The sequence below is a fragment of the Monodelphis domestica genome, chromosome 1, assembly GCF_027887165.1.
Source record: "Monodelphis domestica isolate mMonDom1 chromosome 1, mMonDom1.pri, whole genome shotgun sequence".
Taxonomy (NCBI): domain Eukaryota; kingdom Metazoa; phylum Chordata; class Mammalia; order Didelphimorphia; family Didelphidae; genus Monodelphis; species Monodelphis domestica.
The window spans coordinates 604,434,117-604,454,095 of record NC_077227.1 but is presented as its reverse complement, the minus strand read 5'-3'; the positions used below and the strand labels follow the sequence as shown (position 1 = coordinate 604,454,095).

The window sequence follows — 19,979 nt, the reverse complement described above, 5'->3', positions numbered from 1 at the left end:
ATGACACATGTTAAACCCAGTGGAATTACTCATCAGATACAGGAAGGGGGTGGAGGGAGAGGAAGGAAAGAACATGTCTTGTAACCATGGAAAAATATTCTAAATCATCTAATTAAATAAAATTTTCAAAAGTGAAAAAAAAAAAGAATTTGAGTCCTGTCTTTCACATTCCCTCAGTTTCCTCAGCTAGGAAGTGGGATAATAATACTTGCAACATGAGCAAAGTAGTTGTGAGTAAAGTAAGGTTTCATAAACCTTAAAGTCAATATAATTGTGAGCATATAATACATATATTATATTATACATATATATTATGTTCGCAGCAAAATAAATTGAATAACCAAAATTTGGTCCACATTCCTTCTTCTATACAGGCAGTTAAGTAGCACAGTGATGAATACTGGGTCTGGAGTCAGGAAGACCTGAGTTTGTAATCCAGCTTTAGACCCTAACCAGCTCTGAGATTCAGGGCAAGTCACAACTTTCCTCAGCCTCAGTTATTTCATCGACAAAATAGGGGTAATAACAGCACCTTTCTCCTCCTAGAGTTGCAGTGCGGATAAAATGCAATGTTTGTAAAACATATTGCAAACAAAAAGTGCGACATAAACGCTAGCTATTGTTTATTCCCTGAAGTTAACAGTTTTAGACAGCTAGCCTGGGCACTCCAGCTCTTTATAAACACCGCCAGCTGTTTCTACCTGTAGTAAACAGCTTTAAAAAACAAACCAAAAAAAAAAAAGACTTGGGGTCGGAGGTGGGGAGGGGAGGTGAAGGAGGGAGGAGCAGTCCCCTCCTACTGCCAGCTGGACACCTTCCCTTAGCTTCTCGTTCCTCCCTCAAACCCCTCGCCCTGCCCCTGCTCCACCCCGCCCCGCCTCTCTGGGGTAGTGCGCAGGCGCAGTGCCCTCCCCCAGAGGTTGCATTCTGATCGCTGGCTGCGGCAGCCGCTGCAGCATCCTCTTCCTTGTCCTTCTCTACCGGTTGTCCCTTCTCCCGGACGGGCGGGGCCCGCAGCAGCCAGGATGGCCGTGCCCTTGACCGACTGCGAGAAACGGAAGCAGATCAGTGTTCGGGGCATCGCCGGACTGGGCGACGTGGCCGAAGTGAGGAAGAGCTTTAACCGGCACCTCCACTTCACTCTGGTCAAGGACCGCAATGTGGCCACTCCCCGAGACTACTTCTTCGCCCTGGCACACACGGTGCGTGACCACTTGGTGGGCCGCTGGATCCGTACGCAGCAGTACTACTATGAGAAGGACCCCAAGGTGAGCACACGGGCGAGCCGGAGGCTGTCCCTTTCCCTCAAGCCAGCAGCGCCCCCTTCATCTCCTCCCTCCCTTGATCCTGCATTCCTCCCTCCTCCCTGTACTGTCCCTGGTGCTGCACCCTTCCCCCACCCTGGAGCACCGCCCCCCTTCTGGCATAACCTCTCTGCACCCCTCCCCCACTGTGCATCCCCTTTATCCTGAAGCCCCGTTATAGATCACCTCCTTGCTCTTCCCTCTTTCACTTCTCCCTTCCTGCACCCTTCCTCCACCCGCACAAAGCTGCCTCCCCTATCTTGGCCTTCACTCCTCTGGCCAACCTCCGGACTTTTCCATTCAGCGCACTCTGGGATACCCAGGCTGGACCAGCTGGAACCTCCTGGGTTACCCACTCACCCTTTTACTCCCTCTCCTTATCTGCCCTGCAGGAACCTTCCTGCTGCTTCCTCTAGCCACCATGGAGCTTTCTCCCAGGCACAGTTAGAATGGACACGGGGAAGTAGATGTAGAGCTGGAGAGACCTTAGAGGCAAAGAATCCTGAATTTGGAGTCAGTGGGCCTGGATTCAAATTCATGCTCTGCCCTTACTACTACCCTTGTGACCTTGGGCAGTCACTTAACAACCTCCCTGTGCCTCACTTGGTACATCTTTGTAAAAGGAAAGGGTTGAATTTACACTTTTAAATATATGATCTCATGAAGTACCCTCACTCAACCTAGGACATTGCTCTCAGGAAATTTCTTTCAAAAATGTCAATCTTGTCATGCATTTCAGGATACCTGGGATCTGTAGAAATGGATAATGCAAATAAGCTGATAATATTCTTTACTTTTGCCCTAATATTATAATATTAGAAGTAATTCTAATTAGATCTTGGATAGGCAATATTGGCAAAGTCTTATTTCAGGATTTTCTGCAAAAGATTTATGAATGTGCCTCAGGTCAGTATTAAATTTTTTTTTCCTGTACTGTTTGTGGGGGTGTATACAGGAAGCTAAGCCTATCCAGTCTAGTTTGCTAAAAGGTAGTGAATAGTAGTCTGCAGGACATTGTAGTTCTTATTGACCCATTGTATTGATGCTCTTGAAATTTTGTGTAAAATCTATAGGAGTAAGAATGTGAGATACGATGCCAAAAGAAGAAAAATACAGTCTTACACCAAAGTGATTCCTTTAGAAATGTAGTTTTTAGATTTGATAGTTGAGATATTTTAAAAATGAATTGAGGATGAATGAAAACTAAGCAGGAAAGAGATTAACTTTAAGACTAAAGACAATTTGCAAGAATTTGGAACTGCCAAATATGACAGAATAATGGATTGTAGTCAGTTCTTATATCAGCCCACCCTTTTTTTCTGATCATACATTTATTAGATGATATTTTTCATGCTCCTTTGCCTGCACAATTTTTCCTTGGAAATATGGCACGGCCTATTTCAAGCCCATCCATCATACTTTCCTTCATTTCCCTTTGGGCTCCTCTATGACTAATTTATTCAGAGATTAGTATTTATACTTTGTAGTCAGCCATAGAACAGCTCTGAAAGGATTGTTCCAGAGAGAATTTTGGCTTCCTTGTGGAATAAGGTAAGATATGTAAAGCTTTTTGTAAACTTAAAAGCTAGGTAAATATGAGCTTTTTTTCATTATTTGAAAATGTAACAAAAGAAGTCTTTTAAAACCAACCCACACAGTGACTGAACGTAATAGGATATGTCTCACTCTTTATCCATACTCCTCCCAACAACATACCATGAAAAGGAAAGTATGTTTTATTAGGACCAAATTTAGTTATTGCAGTTACTCAGAGTTTGGCTTCTAACAATGTAACTTTTTCTTTACATCAATATTGTCCTTTTTTGTTTTTCCCCTCAAAATCCGTTGATGTAAAATGTCCCTTGTTTCTCGGAATTCATCATATTTATTGTTTCTTGTGGCACAGTAATATTCCATTAAATTCATACACATGTTTTTTTCAGATGTTCCTGAATTGATGGGTACCCATTTTGGTTTTTTCCTCTCACAGAAAGTACTGCTATATATATTTTGTTTGTATATATCTTTCTTTTTCTTCAACTTCCTTAGGGAATATGCTGATAATAGGATTGATTGATCAAACAATATGACTTTTATTACCAAATTCCAAATGGGTTGGGCCAGTTTCCAGTTCCATCAATCATATATGTGTTTCTCTCTCAGTGGAGAGAGCCAGGATGTCTTGGTTTCAAATTTGGTCTCAGACACTTCCTAGCTCTATGACCCTGGGCAAGTCACAACCTCAATTCCCTTAATGCTTTTTTGCCTTGGAACTGAAAGTAAGGGTTTTAAAAATAATAACATATGTGTGTCCATCTTTTCACAGCCTCTTCATCATTGACTATTTTTATCTACTACTTTCTCTTTAATGTTGTTTAAGGAAGACTTTTCTAGTGTTTCTGCTATTTAGCAAGTTAGATGAACTGGCAGAACTTTGTAAGATTACTCTTTCCTCACAAGAACTGTCTTGTAGGTAGTACAAATATTATTAAAGGTCTTCACAGCCTCTTCTTGTCTTTTCAGTTTTTTACTTATTAATCCCTTCCATGAGCTTTACAATTTAACCTTACTGGCCTCACATCTAACAATACTAACAATAACATCTCCTCTTTCTGGGCCTTTGTATTGGCTTTGCCCTATGTCTGTGATGCTTTCCCTCTTCTCTACTTTTTAGATTCTCTGGTTTCACGTGTTACCTTGTGTTGAAGACCTTCCCAACCATTCATCCTCAACCCCCAGCTGTTGGTGTTTTCCCATCTAAGGTTACTACTGTCTACTCTGTATCTACTTTGCATCTACCAACCTCATAAGCTTCTTGGGGGCTGACTGTTTTTGCTTTTTTCCCTGTATACCTAGTGATTAGTATAGTTTGACCATATACTTCCCAATAAATAAATATTGATTGAGCCATCTCAACTTGATAAAAATAAGAAAACATTCTGAGAGTTTGACTTGTTTATAAACACGCAATTTAGACATGGGTCTCTGGAGTTCCAGTCTAAATATCTATGTTAATTTGCCTCTCAATTGGAAATAAGTAATGCTGGGTTTAAAAGACATTTCCTATGATTTTTTAAGAAATAGTCATAGTCATCAGGCCAAGTGGTACAATAGATGGATCCTGGACTGAGAGACAGAAAAGGTGGGTTTGGAAGCCAGCTTTGTTCCTAGCTAATTGGGTGATGACTTTTAGCAGATCATTGATTTTCTGGGTACCTCCCAATTTCTTCATCCATAAAAATTTACTATCCCTGAAATCTTTCCCAGGTCTGTGATTCAGTGTTTGGAAACATTTTCAAAGGAGGCTAGGACAAGAACTGAAATTTAAAATAATTTACTTTAAAGAAGTAATTGAACTTGTTGCAGAATGTTTCAGCAGCTTTTTAGTGAGTTTTAAAAAAAGATCTTTCTTATTGGACATTTGTTACAATTCTGTTCCCCAATGAGTACCTAGGAATTTTTTAAAGAAGAGACTAAATTCACTTTTGTTTTAATAAAACTACACCTCCTACTTAATAAGTAGTATTACCTGTCTTCAGTGACCTTCTTGAAGGTCATCAGATAGAACAAAAGGTTATTTTATACATTCTTTTTTTTTTACTGTTTTTATCATTAAGAATTTAACTCACCAAATTCTTTTTGATCATTTATTAGCTATTTGTAGATCATTTTACAAATGGTTCAAGAACATGACTAAATTTTTGCGTGGTCCTACTAGATGATTTTTTTCTGATTTGAAGAATAACTCTAAATAATTTATTACCCCTCTACATTATAAGGAAATTCCTAAACAAAATTTTTTGGAAGAAAATGAATATGGGTATGGCGATATTTTCCTTTTTCATCACGGAGAGTTGCTCAGAGAATATTTAAGAAATGGTAAAACGTGTAGAAATCTGGAAATTTGTTTTCCAGTAGCAAAAAAAGTGTTGAAAATTGTTTATTTTCCATTGGACTCTTATGGAATCATTGCCTTTAATAGAAATTAATAATTCATTTTATTTTAGAGATTTTCCTCCCAATGATGAAATATATTTTAATAACTGAAGAAAAGATGTAGTACCACATTAGTTATAAATATACATTGTGACATATAACAGACCAGCCATTCTAAGTTAACTAGGAACTAACTTATCTATTAATGATAAGCCTATATTTCCAAGGTTATGACTCTTTGGGTTTAGATATCTTATGGGACATATCAACATAGGAAATGACATAAGTTCTCATTAGAAACAATTCAGAGGATAAATACTTAGTATCTGAGTGAAAATAGATTTGCTTTCTTTAGGACAAGATCAATTTCAAAATTCTCTTGTCTTTTAACATTTTTTAAGAGCTGAGATTTAGGGAGGATTTATTTAAGAACAACTTGTATTCTTAATAGACCAGAATAGAATTTTGGAGAAGATATGAACATTAAAGCCTTAATGATATCTACCATGTTTTAGGGGAGCAGAAAGGTGATGGAGTGGATACAAAGCCTGGCTTAAAATCAAGAAAATTTAGCTTCCTGAGTTCAAACTTGGCCTCAGACACTTACTAGCTGTGTGACTCTGGACAAGTCACTTAACCTTGTTTGTCTCAGTTTCCTCATCTGTAAAATAAGCTAGAGAGGGAAATGGCAAACTACTCCAGTATCTTTGTCAAGAAAACCCCAAATGGGGTTGTGAAGAGTTGGACGTGACTGAACAATAACAAAACCACAGTTTGAAGTGGAAGTACTTCCATGTATAAAATGAGAGTTATAGTCTCTGAATTCTGAGTAATAATACTTTCTGGGGCAATTTTTATTAAATATTTTTTGCTTGTGGCATGGTAGTATTTGCCATAAGGAAACACAGCACTGAATGTTTATGTTGGCATGGAGAAGGAAGATACTCGTGTGTTTATTTTCCCTTCATTTAAAAGCAGCCTTTATTGTTGAATCCTTTGTGAGCTCAAGGTCATACATATTTCAGATTTAGTGTATAGTGCATGTGTAATGGGCAAGTTTTATTTATTTTGTGAATATTCGTATTTGGTATGCTGGGTAAGTAAAATGTATATTAAACTTATTTATATATTTTCTTTTACTTGCAGTAATGTAACTAGTGTGTTATAAATAGCAAAACTCCTATCAGACCTTTTAAAAACTTGTTCTAGGACCAAGCAGAATAAATCTAATTACTTCCATTTGACAGCTCTTGGATGGGTGCACACAGTTATTTCCTTAAAGCTAACACTTTTCCAGGCTACATCAATCTTCTAATGGCATGGGTTCATTCTAGTCTTTGGTTGTCCTCTGGACTTGTCCCCTTGCATATTGCCTACCACAGTATTTCAGATGTGCTTTAACAAAGGCAGAATGTAGCTAGGCTGTTGCCTCCTTTTTTGGATTCTGTCTTTCTTAATGTAACTTAAGATCAAATTAATTTCCCTGGTTTCTCTGGCCCCTTTTTGGTTCTTTTTAATCCACTAAAACCTTGAGGTGTTTCCAATGCAAACTGTTGTCTATCATGCCAGACTTATCTCCTAGCATAGGCTAACCAAGCCAGGTTTGTATACATGAGCATTTGATAAAAACTTGTCACCATCTGTAGCATAAAATGTTCATCCTTCTTTGTAGTGAAGCTTAAGTCTCTCCCACTATTCTCTTTGGAGGTGCCTGTAGCTGTAGAGAAGTTGGAAATGTCCCAGAACTATGTAAAAAGTATCTGAGTGTATAAAACAGTCTTGATCCTGTATCCTTTAACTGATTTCTAGCTATTATTTACCCTTTTCAAAGCTACTCAGGGAATAAATGAGTATTATGAATGTTAAATTTGGCTATGTAAAAGGAAGAGGTCCTTTTTGATATAGCTGGCGATATATGAATAGACAAGAGGTTTCTCAGGCTCAATTTAGTTGTCATTCCAAGCAGGTAGAATCATGCTGCTGTTGCGTGATCAGGTCCTTTGGTTAAGTATAGCAATGACACATTCCTTATTGGAATTCTTCTAGGTGGGTGAATATTATTATCTTTCATGAACATTGCTGGAGTACTTAAACACTGAATTGATAGTTTCATTCAATAAACATTTATTAGACATTTCATATTAATTTATTAATTGTACATTTATTTAATAGGCATATGTACATTGAGTTAGGGCAGCTAGTTAGAGCAATAGGTACAGCACTAAGCCTGGAGTCAGGAAAACCTGAGTTTAAATCTGTCCAGAGACACATACTAGCTATGTGACCCTGGGCAAGTCACTTTAACACTATTTGCCTCAGTTTCCTTCTCTGTTTAATGAGCTGGAGAAGGGAATAGCAAACCACCCTCGTATGTTTGCCAAGAAAACCCCAAATGGGGTCATTGACTGAAAAGGATTGAACAACAGCTACTTATTGTGCTAGGTGCTGGGGATATAAAGATTTTTAAAAACCTCTAAGATTAAAAGAGCCTGTGTTCTCAAGGAGCTTAATCTTACATTCAGTTGGTGGAGTATTTAACCAGAGACAAATATAAAATTAAGAGGTCTCTTCTCAATAAAAGGACCTGGGATAAGGGCAATCAATCAATAAGCAAGTTGTCAAGCACTTACTGTTTATCAAGCACTAAACTAAACTCTGAGGATATATAGACAAAAATGTAGCAGTCTCTGCCTTCATATTCTATCCAGGAAGACATCAAGTACAAATATAAGATACAAAATAGAGACAAGTAAATTTGGTTGGAGAGACTAATCACTAGGGGGAGAGGGATATGGCTTAGTCAGAAAAGGTCTTAAATAGGAGGTGGCATTTGAGATAGTTTTGAAGGAAGTGTGGGATTCTATGAGGTAAAGACATGGAAAGTTATGTTTTAGCCATTGGGATCAGCCTGTGTGATGGGCCATATAAAGTTATTGATAAAAATTAACCATCTTTTAAGAAGAAACCATATAAATTTTTTCTTTTAGGACAGGGTTATTGGTGAATAAATTTTAAAAATTCAAGTATTTTACCTGAATTTCAGTAAAACATTTACTAGCTGTTCATACTATTCTTGTGGAAAAGATAAAGGAGTTAAGAGCTGAATGATAGCATAGGTAAACAGATTTGTAACTGGATGAATAATCAAACTTAAGGTAAAACGGTTACAGATGTGTGAGAAGGTTCATAGAAGATTCTCACAGATCTGTGCTAGGAGTAGGCCCTTTACTGTTTTAATATTTTGAGGTTTTTTTAATTTTGTTTTTGTCTATAACTATATTATTTTTTATAAATTATGTGGAGTAACAAATTTCCACATAAGTTTTCCAAAGTTATATGATCCAAATTATCTCCCTCCTTCCTTCCCTCCCCACTCCCAGAGCTGGCAAGTAATTCAATCTGGGTTATATATGTTTTCATGTAAAACATTTCCATATTTTTATTTTTCACTTTTATAAGTGAATGATCTTATAAAACCAAAATCCCAAAATACATATTTTTTAAAAACAGTGACAGAAGACAAATATTTGGAGATGATGCCAAGCTAAATAAGGATAGCTAACAATAAAAGTTCTCTAATAATTATAATATTTTTATAAAACAGAATGATCTGCCCTATGAGGTAAAAGCTCTCCTCACTAGATGTTTTCTTTTTTTAAATTTGATTTAATTAATTTAGAATATTTTTCCATGGTTACAAGATTCATGTTCTTTCCCAGCCCTCTCCTAATCCCCCTCCCATAGCTGAAGTGCAATTCCTCTGGATTTTACAAAGGTCATTGATCAAGACCCACTTGATCATTGATATTTGCACTATGGTGATCATTTAGAGTCTATATCCCCAATCATATCCCTGTCAACCCTTGTAATCAAGCAATTGTTTTTCTTCTGTTTTTCTATTCCCACAGTTCTTCCTCTGAATGTAGTTAACATTCTTTCTCATAAGTCTCTCGGAATTGTCCTGATCATTGTGTTGCTGCTAGAAGTCCATTACATTCGATTGTGCCACAGTGTATCTGTCTCTTGTGTACGTTGTTCTCCTGGTTCTGCTCCTTTCACTCAGCATCAGTTCCTGGAGGTCATTCCAGTTCACATGGAATTCCTCCAGTTCATTATTACTTTGAGCACAATAGTATTCCATCACCAACATATACCACAATTTGTTCAGCCAGTCCCCAATTGGAGGGCATCCCCTCATTTTCCAACTTTTTGTCACCACAAAGAGAGCAGCTATGAATATTTTGGTACAGGTCTCTCTCCTTATCTCTTTAAGGTACAAACACAGCAGTGCTATGGCTGGATCAAAGGGTAGGCATTCTTTTAGTGCCCTTTGGGCATCTCACTAGAAATTTTCAAGCACAAGTCATTTGGTGATTATTTTAGGCAAGGGATATGAACATGAGATATCCTTGTATGACATCCTCATTCAATTCTTGCTCTTGTTCATGTACAGGTTGGACTAGAAGCATCTGAATTATTTTCAACTCTTGCCATTGTGACTATAAATTGCCAAAAATTTATCTATGCTCTGTAATCCCAATGCAATTTTAATGCAATTTTAAATTCTAATCAATTTCTTATCATAGCTTTAACTTTCTAGCTGATCTAATATGCCTCTCTCTATCAAGGATCTCCCTTTGACCTTTCTCCATAGCTCCTGCCCAAGTGCTTTGATTCTATATTGCTCTTCAGGATGGTTGTATCACTTCACAGTTTGACCATCAGTATATTAAATGTATCCCAATTTTGCCACATCCCTTCCAACATATATCATTTTTGATCATGTTAGCCAACCTGATATGTATGAGTTCTAATTAATAGTGGTTTGGAGCATTTTTTATGAATTTTAATTTCTTCCTGAGAACTGCCCATTCATATTATTTGATCATTTTTAAATTGGGAAATGCTTTGTAGTCTTATAAATTTGAACCAGTTCTGATCTTTGTCAGAGACATTTGCTATAAATATTTTTTCCAAATTTGTGTTTCCCTTCTAATCTTGGTTGCACTAGTTTTGTTTGTACAAAACCTTTTTAATTTAATGTAATCAAAATTATCCATTTCTTTTTTGTAATGCTCTTTTTAACTTATTTGGTCACAAATTCTTCCTTTCCATTTTCTCCTAATTTTTTGTGGTACCACCCTTTATTTCTAAATCAGGTATCCATTTTGACTTTATTCTAGTGTATTATGTGAGATATTGGTCTATGCCTAGTTTCTGCCATACTGTTTTCCACTTTTCCCAGCAGTTTTTGTCAAATAGTGAGTTCTTCCCCCAAAACTTGCATTTTGGGGTTTATCACCCCAAACTACCATGTGTTGATTACTTAACCTTTTCCTTTGAAGGATAGAAGTTTCTTTGGGGGAAGGTTGTCTATGAACCACTGAAAATTCTTTGCAGAGCCAGAAGTATATCCTTATTTTTAAATGTTTGAGAAAACTAAGATTCAGAGGAATCCTTGTCTTCAGGATTCTTGTAGACTGTCTTTTTCATACCAAACAAATGAAATCATGAGTGAGAGATGAGAAAAGCCTCTTGGAGGCCCTCAGAAATAATGTACTTTCCAGGGAGTAGCAATTAAAGAGGATAAGGGCTACTGGTATAGAAAGGACCTATCGAATGACCATATTTTTAATGCTAGTGGTCTTCTTAATTAATTTGAGTATTATGGGGTAGTCATAAGCATGTAGATATTTATAGTGTCATACAATTGTACTACAGACAAGGGATTGTTATTTCATTATAAGCTAAGTCATCTTGTAATAAATCTAGAAGTCTTCTGCCTTCTATTGCTGTACTATTTCTGCTGTGTAACACTGTCTCTACTAGTATATCTGACTTGGGCATTGTTCTGTATATTCTCCTAGAGACTGGATCTATTTGATTGTAGGTGATCATTACATGATGGGATATTTTGCTGTGAAATATTAAAGTCAAAGAAATACTCCTCTGGAGGGCATCTTTTTTATTTGTATTTAGGATTCACCACAGAAAAACACATTTTTTTTTTCTCTTCTATTGTAGAAAAATAGTTTATTTTCTTCAACTTTTAGTTGAATTTTAAAATTATGCTCACTATTTAGGAGACAACATAGGGCCCTACATTTGCCCTGAGACTCTGGAAAGTAGAAATGATTTTTTTAAGAGGTGCAATTATAGTAATTTAATTTTAAATATTTGTTTCCTGAAAGGCTATATATTTCACAACATTGAATTGAATTTCCTCATAGAAGCTTTAGTTTTATTCAGAAGTCCAATAAATGTACTAATTTCATATATTTCTAAATTACTTTAAGTGGAGTCAACTATTTACTTCTAAATTATAACAACTTTTACTTTCAGTATAATCTGAATTACTGGAGGATATACTTAGGATCATAGCTCTAGAGCTGAAAGGCCATCTGATTTGCTCATTTTAAAGACGAGGAAACTAAGACGCTAGGAAGTGAAGTAACTAGCATTTAAGTCACACATCTTCATCAGAGATAGGATTTGAACCCAGGTCCTATGATTCCAAAGACAATGCTTTTTCATCATAATATAATATTACCCTACAGAGGGTCCTACTTGGAAATGACATTGTGCTAATTACATTAAACTCCACAACACTCCTGAACTTTATGGATAATATACAGAACTGCTTAAAAGTATTTGGTCTAACTTTCCACACAGGAAAAACCAAGTGGATGAATATGCCTGTTGTTCAGACTGTGTTATATAATTGGATGGACCATCTTTAGCCATGTATGTGTGTGTTATATAAATATTTGCAAATGCACCATGAATTGGGTCCAGAATTGAACTGGAGGAGAGGAGAACAAGCTGAATTACCTTTTTTTTTTAAAAATATATATAAACCCTTACCTTCTGTCTTGGAATCAATACTGTGTATTGGTTCCAAGGCAGAAGAGTGGTAAGGGCTAGGCAGTGGGGGTTAAGTGACTTGCCCAGGGTCACACAGCAGGGAAGTGTCTGAGGCCAGATTTGAACCTAGGATCTCCCACCTCTAGGCCTGGCTCTTAATCCACCGAGCCACCCAGCTGCCCCCCTGAATTACTTTTGAGAAAGTGCAAAACTCTTTTATTAACCTCTTAGCTTCTTGAAAGAAAGGCCCAGCTTTATGGTGCCTTATATACTATATATATAATACTATAAAATATTTATAATATAATCATTTGGTGGTATTATGTATAGCTGAGAGTAATATGGAATATTACAGCCTCAGTGGAATTTAAATTGAGAGTGAAATCTCAATAGTGGAGAAGTCTATGGTGGATGTGAGCCCACAGCCACAGATTACAAATGAGGAATTATATCATTGAAGCAGTATAAAGAATGTCATCAAAGAAATGTGCAAATGAAAGAAAAGATGGGTGGTCATCAGGTGATAGCGAGATATATGACATTCAGTATATTTCTTTGGTAGCCTCAGAATTTCAGTTTGAAATGAGGAAGGATTTCAGCGTGTCAAATGTATTCCAGGTAATGAACTTATGGCTGGACCTGAACCAGAGTCACATATAGGATGGTAATGAATTGTGATCCGAGTTGTCATCTGTTGGATTACAGAGCCATTTTGTTTCTCTGATCTGTCTAATGTATAATAGAAATGTCTATGATAAATGTATCTGCTTGACTTTTTAATACAACTTTATAACATAATTCCTGTCTTTCTTGATTTATATTTTATTACCACTCCAATTGATTGATTACATAATGATTTCCGTGGCACTCTCCTTTTCCATTTTACCTTAGTCACTGGATGCAATGTGACTTCAATAATGTTTACTCATGGATCCTTGAAACTAAGATGTTAAGACATATCAAAGGCTTCTTAGAGGAGCTGTGTTTTGCAATGGGAATATGAGTACTTATAATGATCAGTTTTCAGTGATGTGTCATGCTCATTGAATGTTGAAATGTATGACCATCTATGATTGTCATCATGTTCACCTGTCCCACTTTCATCCAAGTACCCCAGGCTAATTCAGTATTTCTGTGGAGGTTGTACTCATTAGGTGTCTGATACTTTTAGTAAGTAGTGCTGTCAGTCTAAATCTGGACTTTTCCATTCCATTTGAGGTTGTGTAGAGCTGTCATCGGTGACAAGTGCTACCAACTTGTGACAAGCACTGACAAGTAAAGGTCTGCTTCCCCAGATATAGTGTGGAAAGGGCTTCTAGGCATGCATAATTACTTTTTGCTTCACTTGCAAGCTGCCCAAATTAGTTGTAACAGCTCTACTAGCTCTACTAACACTTCACTTTCAAATGTAAAGAACAACAATAAATACATACATTTTGTCAGAACATCCCTCTGTGACCAAGTAATTTGCCCTTTAAACCAGGTTATTTTTCTAGTCTTGGAACTATGTCTTTCATAACAGCTCTCCTTCATCAAACTCTTCCCACCAAGCTTCTAATAGATACTCTTCTGTCTTTGATGATATGTAGATAGTGACATGCAGAGAGTGATAAAAGATACTGACTTCTGACTCTTAATAGATACTCTTCTGACTTTAAGCTCAGCCATTATGTAGTTGTTAAGCATTTAGTTAAAAGGGACATTTGAGGTCATTTATCTAGCCCCAAGCCTATTATTTTGCACATGAGGAAACAGACCCAGGGAAGTTAAATTACTTGCAAACTAAGTGGCAAAGATAGGATTTGATCCCAGGACCTCTTAGTACCTAGACTCAGTGCTCTTTCCATTGTGCCCACAATGCTTTCTCTACTTGAATATTGACCATCTTGAAGGAGAGTGAAGGTAGGAGCTTTGTTTTCCCTGTTAGAAGATATAGCTTATTTGACTTGAGAGAACCATTTTTTGCATCGCAGTAGAGTATCTGATGTTATTAACTTTGTAGTGGAAGCAAATATGCATGGGGCTTCAGTATACTTGGGTTCTAATTCTGGTATGAAGAATCATGGGAAGAAAAGTGGAGAAATTATCCCCCCCCTTTTTTTTTCTTGGGGAATAAATCAATTAGCAAGTATTTATTAAACACCCAACTATGTGCTAAGCACTATGGTAGGCCTGGGGATAGAAGTACAAGGATAAAACAAATCTCTGCTTTCAGTGAGCTTATCTTTCTAATGCAAGATACAAGAAGAACATCTGAAAATTTATACACCATAACTATGATAAATATAAAAATATATAAAGTAGGTAAATCTAAGAGAGTTTGGGAGGGAAGGTGCTAACAGAGGATCAGGAGAGACTTCATGAGATTGATAGTTCATGAACTGCATTTTAAAGGAGCAGAGGGACTCTAAAGGAGGGAATACATTCCACAAATGGCAAGTACAAAGACATGCAGATTAGAGATGGAGCATTGTGAGTGAGGAACACAGTGAAGGCCAGTTTGGTAGGATGGCTAGAGTGCATGGGGGGGAGTAATGTACTTTGAGGTTGGAAAGACAGGTTATGTAAGTCTCTGAAAGCTAAGTAATTAATATTTTATTCTAGAGAAATATGAAGTCACTGGAGTTTGTTAAATAGAATGACAAAATCAGATAAAACTTGAGGAAAATTCCTTTGTCGACAATATTTAGGATGGACGGATGTGATTAAAGTCCTGAGGCAGTAAGACCAATTAGGATTCTGTTGGGAATCATAGAGGCAAGAGGTAAGAGAGGTAAGGAGGGCCTGAACTATGTGAGTGGATAGGAATTGGATGTGAAAGATGTTGTGGAAGTAGAAACAGCAAAATTTAGCAGCTGATTGGGATAATGGAGAGGAGGAGTCTAGGATAACACTGGGATTATGAGATTGAAGCACTGGAAGAATCATAGAGCCTTTGACAAAAATAGGAATGTTTGAAAGAAGTAGAGAGCGTTTAGGAGAGTGCCTACTATGTTAAGCACTGGAAATAAGCAAAAATTAGTTCTTGCTCTCAAAAAGCTCACAGTCAAATGCAGGGGACAACATGAAGACAACTATGTACCTATAAAATATATACAGGAAAAAATTAAAAGTAATGTCAGAGGGGAGGAACTAATATTAAAGAGGCTTGGGAAAGTTGTTTTGTAGAAGTTGGGACTTAACTTGAGACCTGAAAGAATCTAAAGAAGCCAAAAGTTAGAGATGAGTCGGGAGAGAGTTCCAGGCATGGAGGATAGCCAGTGAAAATTCTCAGAGCCTGAAGATGGAATGTCTCATATAAACATCAGCAAAGAGACCAGTGTCACTTGATTGCAGTTTGGAAGAGGGAATAGTTTAAGGACACTGAAAAGGTAGAAGGGTCCATATTACTAAGGACTTTAAAAGCCAAACGGAATTTTATATTTGATCCTGAAGGTAACAGAAAGCCACTGGAGTTTACTGAATGACTCAAGGATGGACTTGGTCAGACTTAGGCTTTAGAAAAATTAGCTTGATAGCTTAATAGAGGATGGACTGGAATGGGGACAGATTTTGAAACAAGGAAATTTAACCAGCAGTTTGTTGTAGCAGTCCATATGTGAAGTGATGAAGACCTTTACCATGGTGGTGGCAGTATCAAAGGAGAGAAGGAGTCAGAGATATCACAAAGGAAAAATATTACAGAGGTAGAAATGACAGGGATTGGAAACTTACTGTCAAGATAATGAGTCCAGTTTTAGACGTGTTGAGTTTTAAGTATCTCTGATATGTCATTTCACTAGGTGACTGGTGATATGGGATTGAAACTTGGGGAAGAGGCTGAAGGTGAATAAATAGATCTGAGAGTCATCTGTATAGAGATCATAGTTTAACTATGGAAGCAGATGATATTACCAAAAAAGAGTATAAAAAGAGAAGAAAAGATAGTTCAGCATAGAACTTCGGGAAACACCTGCAGTCCAGGAGTATGATATATGGATGATGTGTCAAAGGGGGAAAAAGATACTTTGCAAATATGTACAAAAGTGCCCCTCATGTGTAAAAGAAAAATAATTCATTACTTAAGGTCATGGTCTCATTTTGTTTGAATCATTCCTTCATGAGTATAGATCAAAACCATATTCTGTTGTAATTTCTGCATTCATATTTTTCCATAGATCCTCCATAGATGATCCACCAAATGATGGACATTTTCCTCTAGTTCCTATAGTATTTCTTGGATACCAGGGTAACACTTCATTCATTCATCAATTCAGTCATTTCTTCTCTCACTCCACAAGCAGTTAAGCACATTGCTAGGTGCTGGAATTAGAAAGATAAAAATAAAAATCTTTGCCTTCAAAGCAAATATATATGTTCTTTCAGAGGAAAACAACATGTACATAACATGTATCCATCCGTTATCCCTCATTCATATTACATGACTAGCTTATTTTTCTGCCCTTCATGTGCCGTTCACATACGACATCTTTCATATAGGAATTGATCATATATGTTAGCATAAGAATACAAATCATAGAAATAACAGAAGAAAAGTGGCCTTTCCATGAAGCTAGGTAGAGCACTGTATATCGTAGGAGTCAGTGTCTCTGCTTATAAGTAACTGTGACCTTGGACAAGCCACTTATTCTCTATTTTCTGTTGTCCTTAGTAAAATGAAGAGGTTAAACTCACAGGTCTCTTAAGTTTGAAAATTTTATAATAAAGATTTATTAAGTGCCTATTATCTGCCAGGCACTGTTTCTGCCTTCAAGAAAGTCACAATCTAATTGGAGAGACAACATGCAAACAAATATGTACAAAACAAGCTATATACAGGATAAATAGGAAATAATTAATCGAGGGAAGGCACTAGAATTTAGTGGGTTAGGAAAAACTTCATGTACAAGATGGGATTTTATTTGGAATTTAAAGGAATCCAGGGATAAGTAGTGGGAGTGGAGGGTGAAGAATATTCCAGACATGGGGGACAGCTAGGGAAAATGTCAAGGGCCAAAAAAAAAATTGAAAAAAAAATCTTGTTTGTGAAATAGCCAGGAGGCTAATATCACTGGTTGGAAGTGGCACTGTCACTGGATGAGGTAGGGAGTAAATGTATAGGAGGACTGGAAAGTTAGGAAGGGAATAGATTATGAAGAGTTTTCAATGCTAAATTCATTTTGTGTTGTATTTCTTCTTGGAGACAGTAGGAAGCTCCTAGAATTTATTGAGTTAAGAGGGTGATACGGTTGGCCTTGCACTTTAGGAAAATCATTTTGGTGGCTAAATAGAAGATGCTTTGTAGCAGGGAGAGACTTGTGTCAGGCAGACCCATCAGCAGGCTATTGCATGCCTGCAATAAATAGTTCAGGCATGAGATAAGGGCCTGCACCAGGGTAATGGCAGTGTCAGAAGAGAGAAGAGGGCTAATTCAAGGGATGCTGCATAGGTGAAATGGACAGGCCATGGCAAACAGCTTGCATATGGAGGTAGGGGTGTGAGTTGTGAGAGATAGGGAATAGTCATATATAATTTCTAGCTTGTAAGCCTGAGGAACTGGGAGAAGGGTATTGTTCTCTCTAGTAATAAGTAAGGTAGAATGGGGGGATGTGTGTGGAAAATTTAAGGGGAAGATAATGGGTTCAGTTTGCTTAGCATATCTATTGGACATCCATTTCTAGATGTCTGAAAGGCAGGTAGAGATGTGCAATTGGAGATTGGGTCAAGCTAAGTAAATTTGAGAATCATCAGTATAGGGATCATAATTAAATCCGTGGGAGCTGATGAGATCATTTCATGAATTATAGTACTGTCAAAGTAAATTGAAATTTTGCCCAAGGGTTTAGTTTTAATTTGAAAGTCTTACAAATGATTAATGAGCTTCTCACATAATAATCTCACATCTCACAGTTGCACATAATACTCTATAGTTTGCTTATCTAAACAACCATTATAATACTGGTCTTGTGAAAAGGCCAGGGAGAAAAGATGGAAAAGCTTTCCATTAAAGGACATTTCCAGTTCAGCCCATTGAGCAGCTAAAAAAGGTTTGGCATGCTTTCATAAGAAAAGGGGCCCATGTTCACCCTGGAGCTTTGCTCTAACTAGCCTAAATGAAATCCAGTAAAATTTCAGCCTCCCTGGAAATAGGCAGCAACCAGAATAATGAACAGAACAAACATGAGAATACTTACTTGGGCAACCAGATTTTAAAATTTTGTGGCTAGGTGACGATTAGCTAATCCCTTTCTAAAGTATACTGTACTACTAAGACTAAGTAGTGCCTTCTCCCCAGTATTCTCTTAAAAATAAATGTTATGGATCATTCAGAAACTTCCTTCATGCTGACCATGACATTTATTTAACTTGAGTCTTCCTGCCTCCAGGCCTGGCACTCTTTATTTCCTGTGCCACCTAGTAGTCCTGGCAATTTTTATACCCTACATGTTTTAATTACTTGTCTTATTTTGCAGACCTTTTCTTCTTCTCATCTTAAACTCTAAGCTATATCTCTTTCCTTTCCCTTCCCTTCCTTCTCTAGAAGCTTAACTAGTAGCCTACAAAGACTGACTACATGAGCTTTCTTATCACACATTACTAACTTTACCTCATACCTTTTTTCCCTCTTAATTTTTTACTTGTTTTTAACATTATTTTCAAAAATTTTGAGTTTCAAATTCTCTTCATCTATCACTTACCTCCCCACTTATTGAGAAGGCAAGCAATATATTTGTTATTCATGTGAAATCATCTTGCCTCCCATCTTATTGAAGCAAGCTTGTTATGAGCTCCCTCTTCCCATTTCATCATCTTCTATCACTCAGGTGCCTTCTGCCATTATCTCCTCCTTCACTCCTGTCTCACACAATAAAGTGGTCTTACTCCTTACTAATGCTAACCCTCCATTGACATAGGCTTTCAGTTCAGGGACACTGACCTCCTGGCTGTTCCATGAACAAGATACTATATCCTCCTCAGCTCTTCCTAGTGATTTCCCTGGCTTCCTTTTAAGTCCCAACTAAAATCCAATCTTTATAGGAAACTTATCTGAACCCCTCAATTCTAGTGCCTTCCTTCTGTTAATTAGTTCCTATTCTCTATATATCTTACTCTGTGTGTACATGTATGTATATGTATATGGATTTGTGTTTGTGTACTGTCTTCCCCAATAGATTGTGAGCTTCAGGGAAGAAACTGTCTTTTGCCTCTCTTTGCACCCTCAGTGCTTAGCACAGTGCTTGTAGTAGATGCTCAATAAATACTGATTGATTAATTGATTTAGACTATTGAAACAACCTCCAGATTAAGCAATTGGCTTCTAATCTATTTCCTTATTAAACTATTCTCTAGATAGTTTACATATGCTATTTTTTCTTTGTTAAACTTTTTTGGATCTTATTCTCCCTTTCCCCTTAAATTCTTCCTCCAAACCACCTTGTTTTTTCTTTTGATCTGCTGTATTATTTTGTACCTCTAAATATTTGCAATATTCTACTTTTTGGAGGTGAATGTGTACACACACATACATTTCCCTGCACACGAACACCGAAAAAGCACACTTCACTATCATGTGCAACTGAATTAAGCTCTTAAGGGCAAGTGTTGTTATTCATTTTTATCTCTTTTAGTGCCCTGGACATAAGAGGAGCTCCATAGTTACTGAATTAAAATTCAATTGAATTTTCATATAAAATCATAAAATTTAATTTAGTAATTAAGATTCTTAGTCTTTCTAGATATAAGAATTTAAGCAAACTCAATTTTTTTTTCCGTTTCCCCAGCGCATTTATTACCTTTCCCTGGAATTCTACATGGGCCGGACTCTACAGAACACGATGGTGAATCTGGGTCTTCAGAATGCTTGTGATGAAGCTATTTATCAGGTATGTTGCTTTT

General features: G+C 37.0%; 1 protein-coding gene across 1 annotated transcript in view; it reads left to right on the top strand.

Moving 5' to 3' along the window:
• Positions 1–828: 828 nt before the first annotated feature.
• PYGB (glycogen phosphorylase B) overlaps positions 829–19,979 on the top strand; it is an 85,249-nt gene continuing 66,098 nt past the window's right edge. Inside the window, exons 1-2 of the mRNA XM_007476603.3 lie at positions 829–1,268; positions 19,865–19,966. Of these exons, the coding sequence (XP_007476665.1) occupies positions 1,026–1,268; positions 19,865–19,966 (345 nt within the window). The 5' untranslated portion in view covers positions 829–1,025. The remainder of the gene's footprint in view (positions 1,269–19,864; positions 19,967–19,979) is intronic.